The sequence below is a fragment of the Chinchilla lanigera genome, unplaced genomic scaffold (assembly GCF_000276665.1).
Source record: "Chinchilla lanigera isolate Chin_1 unplaced genomic scaffold, ChiLan1.0 scaffold00166, whole genome shotgun sequence".
Classification (NCBI taxonomy): Eukaryota; Metazoa; Chordata; class Mammalia; order Rodentia; family Chinchillidae; genus Chinchilla; species Chinchilla lanigera.
This window is the reverse complement of record NW_004955567.1, coordinates 1,016,517-1,024,919: the sequence shown is the minus strand read 5'-3', so window position 1 is coordinate 1,024,919 and position 8,403 is coordinate 1,016,517. Positions and strand designations below refer to the sequence as shown.

General features: G+C 61.5%; 2 protein-coding genes across 5 annotated transcripts in view; both read right to left on the bottom strand.

Moving 5' to 3' along the window:
• Positions 1 to 442: 442 nt before the first annotated feature.
• Syt5 (synaptotagmin V) lies at positions 443 to 6,487 on the bottom strand. Its single transcript, XM_005413351.2, has 9 exons — positions 6,091 to 6,487; positions 5,101 to 5,224; positions 4,439 to 4,611; positions 2,815 to 2,934; positions 2,559 to 2,726; positions 2,100 to 2,267; positions 1,730 to 1,847; positions 1,405 to 1,538; positions 443 to 861 (listed from the first exon to the last, which is right to left on the bottom strand). The coding sequence occupies exons 2-9, from the start codon at positions 5,177 to 5,179 to the stop codon at positions 661 to 663; spliced, it is 1,161 nt and encodes a 386-aa protein (XP_005413408.1). The 5' UTR covers positions 5,180 to 5,224; positions 6,091 to 6,487; the 3' UTR covers positions 443 to 660.
• Positions 6,488 to 6,576: 89 nt separating this feature from the next.
• Ptprh (protein tyrosine phosphatase, receptor type, H) overlaps positions 6,577 to 8,403 on the bottom strand; it is a 25,464-nt gene continuing 23,637 nt past the window's right edge. For 3 of the 4 annotated variants that reach the window (XM_013509245.1, XM_013509243.1, XM_013509244.1), the window contains 2 exons: positions 7,263 to 7,398; positions 6,577 to 7,187 (listed from right to left, as the gene is read on the bottom strand). In XM_013509245.1, coding sequence (XP_013364699.1) covers positions 7,038 to 7,187; positions 7,263 to 7,398 — 286 coding nt within the window. In that variant the 3' untranslated portion in view covers positions 6,577 to 7,037. The remainder of the gene's footprint in view (positions 7,188 to 7,262; positions 7,399 to 8,403) is intronic. The other variant, XR_001232403.1, reaches the window with a different exon arrangement.

The following is an 8,403-nucleotide window of genomic DNA, read 5'->3' as shown; positions in this document are numbered from 1 at the left end:
TTCTTTACAACTCTTGTTTTAGGCTATCATATAAATCCTATGTGCACACCTGTAATCTCAGCTCTCAGGAGGCTGAGGCAGGAGTCTTGAGTGCAAGGCCAGCCTGGGCAACTGAGATATTGCCTTAAAACGTGATTCATAAAGGGCTGCGGAATAGCTCAGGGGTAAAGCGCTTGCCGAGAATCCATGAGGCTTGAAAAGCAAAGCCAGGCCAGAAGAAAGCTCTTGTGCCCGTGGGTGGTGTGGGCGGGATGCAGGAGTGAGGAGGGTTCTCCTGAGCCCTGCAGCAGACAGCACAGGCCCTGTTAAGATCTGAGGAGGGGCGGTGCACGGACGGGGTGTGGCGGGAGTCTCCCCGGGGCTCCCCGGTGAGCTCCAGGTCCAAGAGGGAGGTGAGCTTCCTTCCGGGCCGCCCCTTCCGCCCCATGGAGACACAGGCCAGGCCAGGCTGTGGAGCATTTATTTAGCCAGAGCAGCAAGGGCTGTGAGTGGGGAGGGCCTGGGGCGGGAGACAGGAGGGATGATTGTCCAAGCGCCGGGGAGCCCCTGGGCCGGGGAACCAGACTGCTTCCCCCGGGACCCCCGGGGCTTCAGGGTACGGGCAAGGTCGCCATGGAGACGCGGTGCGCCAGGCGGGAAGGGACGGCTCTGGGGTGGAGATCAGGGTGCAAGCAGCGGCCTCGCGTGGTCAGGCGGCCGCAGCGAGTGCCACTGGGCGACCGGCCGCCGGGGGTTGGCCAGCATGTCGGCCCAGTGCCGCAGCCCAGCCCCGCCGGTGGCTGTGCCCACCGCCACCCGCCCGATGGCCTCGTTCTTGCCCAGCTTGTCGTAGTCCAGCACGGTCAGCTCCACTTGCACCTTCTAGGGGCGGCGGGGGGAGGGGAGGGGAGAGGGGGAGGGGCAAGCTCAGGACGCGCCGCCCTGCGGGAGGGGCTGGGACGCGGCCAGTGGTGCGGCCACCCTGGAGGTTTTCTTCCTTCAAAAACCGACTGCTTTCTTCTCGGTGGGGCTGAGGCTCGAACCCAAGGCCTCTCGAATGCTGGACAGGTGCTCCTTGCTGAGGCACACCCCCAGCCCCTGCAGCAGGTTTCTTTTTTTCCTTTTTTTGGTACCGGGAATCGAACTCAGGACCTTGCGCTTGCCAGGCAGAGCTCTATCCCCGGCCCCTGCAGCAGGTTTCTCAGGAGACAAACCCGTGGGACTGCTACGGGCTGCCAGGGCTCCTTCGGGTGCAGAGCTCCTGCCCGGGTGTCGGGGCCAAGCCTCAGGCCTGGCTGCACCCTGTCCTGCGAGGGCTCTTTCCAGGCCCGCCTTCCTAAGCCGGGGGTTTAGAAGACCCCTCCCTCGGGGCGCTGGGGCTCCGCCCGCGCAGGAGGGAGCCCAGGGCCGGCGCGGGCCGCTCACCTGGACTTGGTCGCAGGGCACCTCGAAGCTGAAGGCCTCGTTGTAGTAGGGGTTCAGCGTGTTCTTCTTGATGGTGGTTTTCTTCTTGCGCACCTTCTTGCCGCCCTGCAGCAGGTGGACCTTGACGTAGGGATCTGGGCGGAGGAAGGAGGCGTCTCACAGCTCCCTTTCGGGGCGCGGGGCGGGGACCTTCTCCACACGGCCACGCGGACACCCCGCGCGCCCCGTCCCTCTGGGCGCACGGCAGGTCGGTGCCCGCTCCCCGCGGCCGCGGCTCCCTCTGCCCCAAGCGGCCCGCCCACTCCGCGGCCTGGCTCCCACGCACCCGACAGCCCGCCTACGTCCATCTTCTTCAGGTTCTTGGCTTCCAGGACGATGACAGTGAGCTTCCCTGCCGTGGGGACGTAGCGGAGGGAGAAGCAGATGTCCCCCAGTTTCTCCAGCTGAAGACGGAGCGGACCGTGACCGGAGCGCCCTCCGCCCACTCTCTCCCACCTGTCCTCCTCCTACGGCTTGACATGGGAGCGTCCAGACCCAAGCGCCGGTGTCAATCTAGTCCCCATAGCGGACCCTTGGCGCAGGTGCAGGCGATCTGATTGGCCCAGGGTAGAGATGGGTGGGGCGTCCAATGGGGATGGGGGCCGTTCAGGTATGGGCGAGGCCTCGGGTAGGGAACGACGGCCAGGCACGCTCACCTCCTCCCTCGGAGCCGCCTGCAGTTCCCGCCAGGCCTGCACTGGGCGTCCCAAGTCCACCGAGCTCATGGGGACCCGCACCTCCCCGATGGCATCGTTGCGGGAGAAGCGGTCGAAGTCGTACACCGCCATGACCAGCACTCTGCCCCCCAGCTCCACATAGGGGACCTGGGTAGTAGCACAGAGACAGCACAAGGCGGAGGGCACTGAGAGAGGAGAGGCGGGGAGTAGAGTAGGTCCGGGTGACGCGCGAGTGGGTGGAGAGGGTTCCAGGGAACCTAGCGGGGAAATAGGGAACCTTCCCACCGCGTCGGCGGATCCCGAATGGGAACACCATGGGCCCAGGGGGCGGCAGTGCCAAAGGGACAGCCCCAGGACCAGTGCAGTAGCCCCCAGGGCTGGCGGCGCCCTCGGCTGCAGCTCCTCCTGGGAGCAGGCCGGTGGGGGCAGGGCGCTCACCTTGAAGGCGAAGGTCTCCCCGAAGTGTGGGTTCAGCGTCTGCCGATGCACCTTGGTCTCGTGTCGCCTCCGCTTGTCTGGCAGCAGATAGACCCGCACATAGGGGTCCGAGGAGCCACCCAGGTCCAAGGCCGCCAGTCCCTCCGCTCGCAGGACGCCCACCAGCAGCTGCAGATGCCCAGCCTCAGTTGCAGGGACCCTGATCTTGGGCTCCCCTCCAGGCCTCCCCAGGGAACACCCTCCTCCTCATACCCACCTGACCGCTCTGGAAATCATAATCCAGTGAGTATTGCAGTCGTCCTAGCTCATGCTTCTCTGATACCTGCTGCCCTGGCCCAGCTGGCATGGGCTCCAGCTCCTCCACTTCCGGCTGCACCTTAGGGAGCCAAGGGCAAGGGCAGGTGAAGTCGTTCAGATAGCAGCATCCTCCAGGTTCAAAGCCATGGAGGCTCCTAGATCGCTTGAGCTATGCCTGATCACTTGGAGGCTAAGCAGAGTCAGGGTTTGATTAGTGATGCTTGCCACCAGCAGGAACTACACATTGCGGCAAGAGATTTCTCAGAATTTGATTAGTGATGTCTGTTATGGGCAAGGACTTGGTATAGTGGTACATAGTGTTCTCATGCTTAGACTAGAACAAGTGCCCACAGGAAAGATGTAGAAGGCTATTTTGCATGCTAATGGATATATTGGGGTAGTAATCCGAGTTGCCACATTGGTTGATGATCGTCCCAGCACAAAACAGGGAGGAGAAACGACATATTTACTGTGTCCTTCACATTCTAAAGCAAAACAAGAGAAGAAGGCTTCTCCTGAGCCCAAGCCATCAATTCTCAAGATTCATTGTGAATTGGAGTTCCTGAGTCTTGTGGTAAAATGTGGGGTCACTTTTTTTTGTGGTACCAGGAATTGAACTCAGGACCTTGTGCTTGCTAGGCAGGCACTTATACTGCTGAGCTATATCCCCGCCCCAAGGGGTCATTTCTTTAGGGAGTTATGATTTGGTAGGTCTGTATGACATTCCATCCAACAAACACTGCAGATGACCTGATTCACGGCACTTGGATATTGGGGGCTTAGGGACAGAGAGGGGACTGCTCCTCTTGCTCAAGATCTTCCCCAAACTCCTGATTGCCCTCATGATGTGGCTATAGCTGAGCTGACCAGGTACCCTACTCTAGTGCTCAGCAATTTGTACTGTACTCCCAGCCACTGTGAAAAATGACTCTTTGATCCCCAAATGAAGTCAGGCCCACGCACATTCTCTCTCTTTGATTTGAATGCCCCCCCCCTTTCCGAGACAGGGTCTCGCTATTTAATGCAGGCTGGCTTTGAACTCACTTATCTGGCTTAGGCTGGCCTCAAACTCATGGTGATCCTCCTGCCTCGTCCTCCTGAGTGCTAGCATTATAGGTGTGTACCACCCCACCTGGCAAAGGTCCTCTTTGGTCTGGGCTAGCTCTGTCCCTTGGGTCTCATCGACGAAGTCACCTCTCCCAGGAAGCCGCCTCTGCCCCTCCAGGGCAGCGGTGGCATATCTGTGGTATGCATGCCACAGCTGGCTGTTCGCTATCACTGAAAGCTTGGAAAGGTTCCCCACTGCTCTAGGCTGTCAGGTGCCCTCTGCCATCCTGGATGCCCTGTTTTGGCGCTCAGGGGACACACACCAGCCTGCACGGCAAGTGTCTGTCTTCCCCACCACACTGTGACGCTCCTGCAAACAGCCACTAGATCTGGCCCATGTCCAGGACCCCGAGTCCAGCTGAGAGCTGGACACACAGGGAAGCGGAGTGCACCTGCTGGGGTTAGGGGGAAGGCACAAGGGACGGAGCGGCCCAGGGAGCGCACAGGGAAGGGCTGGGGGCTGGGCCAGGCCACACCTTGTCTATGTAGCTCCGGCCCAGCTCCTTCACTTCCCGAAGGTGGACCTGGGCGTGTGCCTGGCTCTTCTTGCCCGACCGCTTCTGACAGCGCTTCCGGCAGAGACAGAAACCACAGCTGAAGACCAGGAGGCCTGAGACCAGCACGATGGTGGCCAAGGCCCAGGGCGGCACTGCGGAGGGGAGGGGGGACTGGCGTCGGTGCCCTGGGAGGCCCACCGGCTGTGGAAGCTGGAACCCCGGCCTTGCCCACCCCCCAGCCATTCAGTCCTTGCAAACGATCTCACCTGAAAATCTAGCTGATGCCTTAACCCAGGCTGACGCTATTTTGCTTTCTTATTCGTTCCATTTCATTTCCACCCCAATTTCTGCTCAACACCTGACGCTTTTAGAAGAAGCCCTGCCCCGCCCTGGATCCCCGTTTCCCTATCTGTAAAATAAAAGAGGTGAATCCTCCCATTCATGGACCCCAGATTCCACTCCATCCCACACTCCCGGATCTGCTTCTGCTTTTCCTTCCTAACCTGTTCCATCTGCTCCCCATTTCTTTCAAATTCCGGTCAGGATGTTGACCTCCAAATCCCAGCTTTATTGCTCCCCGCCCCCCCGCCCTTCCCCAGGGGTCCCACGGGCTCCGTGTCTGCGCAGCCCCGGTCGCTCACCTGCACCCTGGCCGATGCGGCTGGAGTCCGGAGGCGCGTCGGGAGTCGGAGGCCCTGGGGTCTGGGGCTCCGGGAACATGATGGCAGGGTCTCGCGCTCCTTGCTGCTGCGGCACCCAAGCTCCCTAGGCCCCCAGCCCCACCCCAGCATCCACTGAGTCCTCCACTAGAAGACCTCCGGCTGCATGACTCTCTGGGCCTGCTGGGAGTTGCAGACTCCGCCTCGCCACGCCAAGGAAGCCTAGGCCTTGGGGTCCCAGTTCCATCCCACAGGACGCCTCTGCCCTCCAAGGCACCCTCAGGCATCTCCAAGATTTCTGCCCCTTCCAGGCTGAGCCGGAAGTGGGCGAAGGCGGCGTGGGAACCAGTGGATCTAGTTGCCTGGAGCAACCGCCTGGCTCTACACCGAGGGGTGTGAGCACCTCTGGTTGCCGGGCAACGGCCTGTTGCCAGGACAACGGGCGGGGCTGACGCACAGAAGCGGAGTCGGGGCGGGGCCGGCTGGCTCCGGGCGCTGTGAGCACCCGGGACCCCGGACCCAGATCCAGAGGCTGGGGAGCAGCGCCCCGCTGCATCTGGCCCTCGCCCGCTCTTGCTGAGGGCGGATGGGGGTGCCGGATGCCTCTGCCGGGTCCCCACGTTATCTGGGCCTGTGGGTCTCCCCTGTGCGCCCCAGCTCTTGTCTTCACAGCCGTCCTCGCCACTGCCCCAGTCTCCCCCGCCTAGACCCCAGACCGGCGCTGCCCAGCCTGACCGTCCCCCGTGTCTCTGGACCCCGTCTCCTGCGCCCGCCGGTGGCCTGGCCGGCGTCCGGGGCGCCCCTCCCCCTGCAGCCTTTGTCTGCACAGCCGGCTCGCCTCGCGTCTCTAAGCCGCGTCTGCAGGGTCCAGGCTCCAGCCTCCCGCGCTCTCGCTCGGCCCTTCCCACTGTCCCTCCACCCGCCCACGCGCGTCCCTTGGGTGGACCGAGGAGGGCTCTGGCCCGCTCCTACCTGCTGGGCGCGGGCCGGACCTCCGAGCCACGTGGGCGGCGCTGTCCCGGGTGCTGAGCGCCGAGCCGGCTTGCGCGAGCCGGGGAGGGAGGACGCGCTCCGCCCCGCGGCCCGCCCCGCCGGGAGCCGCAAAGGCGCCCCCGCTCCACGTCCGTGCCTGCCCTAGCATTTTCTGCACTCTGGTCCAGCCGTCCAGCCGACGCACCGCTCACCGGCTCCTCAACGCACACACCTCACACCGGGGCCCGGGACCCCAGAGAACCCCTCCTGGAGATGGGGTACCCTGCCCCGCCGCCACCCGGGCTCCCAGTCACCACCTCACACACGCGCGTGCACACACCACACTCCTCGGCCCGGGGGCCTTCCCTAAGAGCTGTCCACGCCTGCCTACCTCAGGTGCAAACCTGCTCAAGAGCTAAAGGCAGGCGCCCTCCCGAACCCCACCCCAATATCTCTCCGGATGCAGAAACCCAGTGGAGCAGCCTCTGAGGAGAACAGTGATTTAATAAATTACGGGATGTAGGAAAATGTGGAACAAGGTTCAGGGAGAACACAGGCAGGGCATCGCCTTGGCCTCAGACCCCGCACGCCGGCCCTGGCTTCCGAGGAACAGCAGAGCGGGGGTCCCGCCTGCCCCTGCCCCTGCCCCTCAGGCCCGGAGTCCTTCCTTCCTGAGAGCCGCGGCTCCGCTGATCCTGGGGAGCCCTCAGAGGGCCAAGCTCCTCCCCCAGAGAGCCCCGACGCCCCCACCCTACCTCCTCAAGGGACCAGGGCCTAGGCCCACCCTGCACAGGACAAACTCCAGTGCGGCAGAGGAGCCTACACTCCCAGCACCCTCCCCACAGGGCCCCGGGTGCTGGGCCCAGCCCTCTGCTGTCCCAGGGTCCAGGGATCTGGCTGGGCGCCCCGAGCCCCAGGGTGCTGGGCTGCGGGCCTAGCCCCCAAGCTTAGACCTGCAATGTTTGGGCCCGGATGGCGTCCGCATTCTCATAGATGAGGTTCACCACACTCTCATACTCTCCGTCCTTCTGGGCCACGGTGTCCGCTGACAGCTCGAGGTGGCGCAGGATGCACTGGTGCAGGAACACGTACTGGGCCTGGGGGTGTCGCAGGCAGGCTGAGCACTGCGCCCCGAGCCCATCACCCACCACCCAGGGGCGGGGCGCCCTCACCTCCGTCTGCACCATCAGGGGCCGGCTCTGCCTCATCTTCCTCACAAACCCGAAGGGCCCCAGGAGGCCTTCCTGCTCCAGCTGCTGCAGCAAGACGATCAGAGCGATGAGGGTACCCGTGCGGCCCACGCCAGCGCTGCGGAGGACAGGACGGGGCGAGGGTCAGGCCAGGCGTGGGCAGGCAGGGGTCTGCACACTCCACCCAGGATCCCAGTAAGTGGGGGCCGCTTATCTCAGGAGAGAGCGATGACAGCCTTGCCTGGGCTCCCGCCCTCTGTGAGGTCCTGGCCCAACTCCCCAGCCTAAGAAGGGGAGTTACTTGCCCAATGGGGAAAGCCAGGCAGAGACCTGGGGCGGGGATGAGACCCAGGAAGATGAGCTCCCAGCTGAGCACTTGTAAATTTCTTTAAACCACTTTAATTGGCCCATCCAGCGGCATTTTGTACATTTATGATGCTGTGCAGAACACTTTCATTGCCCCAAAAGGAGACCTCATACTCATTAAGCAGTTACCCCTGTCCCCTTCTCCCTCCAGCTCTGGAAATCTGCCTTCTGTCTCTGAGGAATTACCTGTTGTGGATAGTGCATGGTTTTTTTTGTTTGTTTGTGTTGTTTGTTTTTTTTGTTTGTTTTGTTTTGTTTTTGTCTTTTTCAGACAGGATCTCGCTATGCAGTTCAGGCTGGCCTTGCACTCACTTTGTAGCCCAGGCTGGTTTCAAACTCACAACAATCCTCCTGCCTCAGCCTCCCAAGTGCTGGGATTACAGGCGTGCGCCACCATGCCCCGCAAGGATATTGCATATTAATAGAACTGGGCGTTATATATTTTTTGTTCTATCTGGCTTCTTTCACTGATATACTCTTTTCTTTTCTTTTCTTTTTTTGAGACAAGGTCTTACTGTGTATTCCAGGCTGGCTTTGAACTCACTATGTAGCCTAGGCTAGCCTCAAACATGTGGTGATCCTCTTGCCTCAGCCTCCTTAGTGCTGAGATTATAAGCGTGCGCCACCATGCCAGTCGTGACATAATATTTTCAATCTTTTTTTCTTCCTTTGAGACAGGGTCTCAATAAATTGCTAAAGCTAGCCTTTTTTTTTTTTTTTTCCTTTTTTTTTTGAGAGAGGGTCTCACTATGCAGTT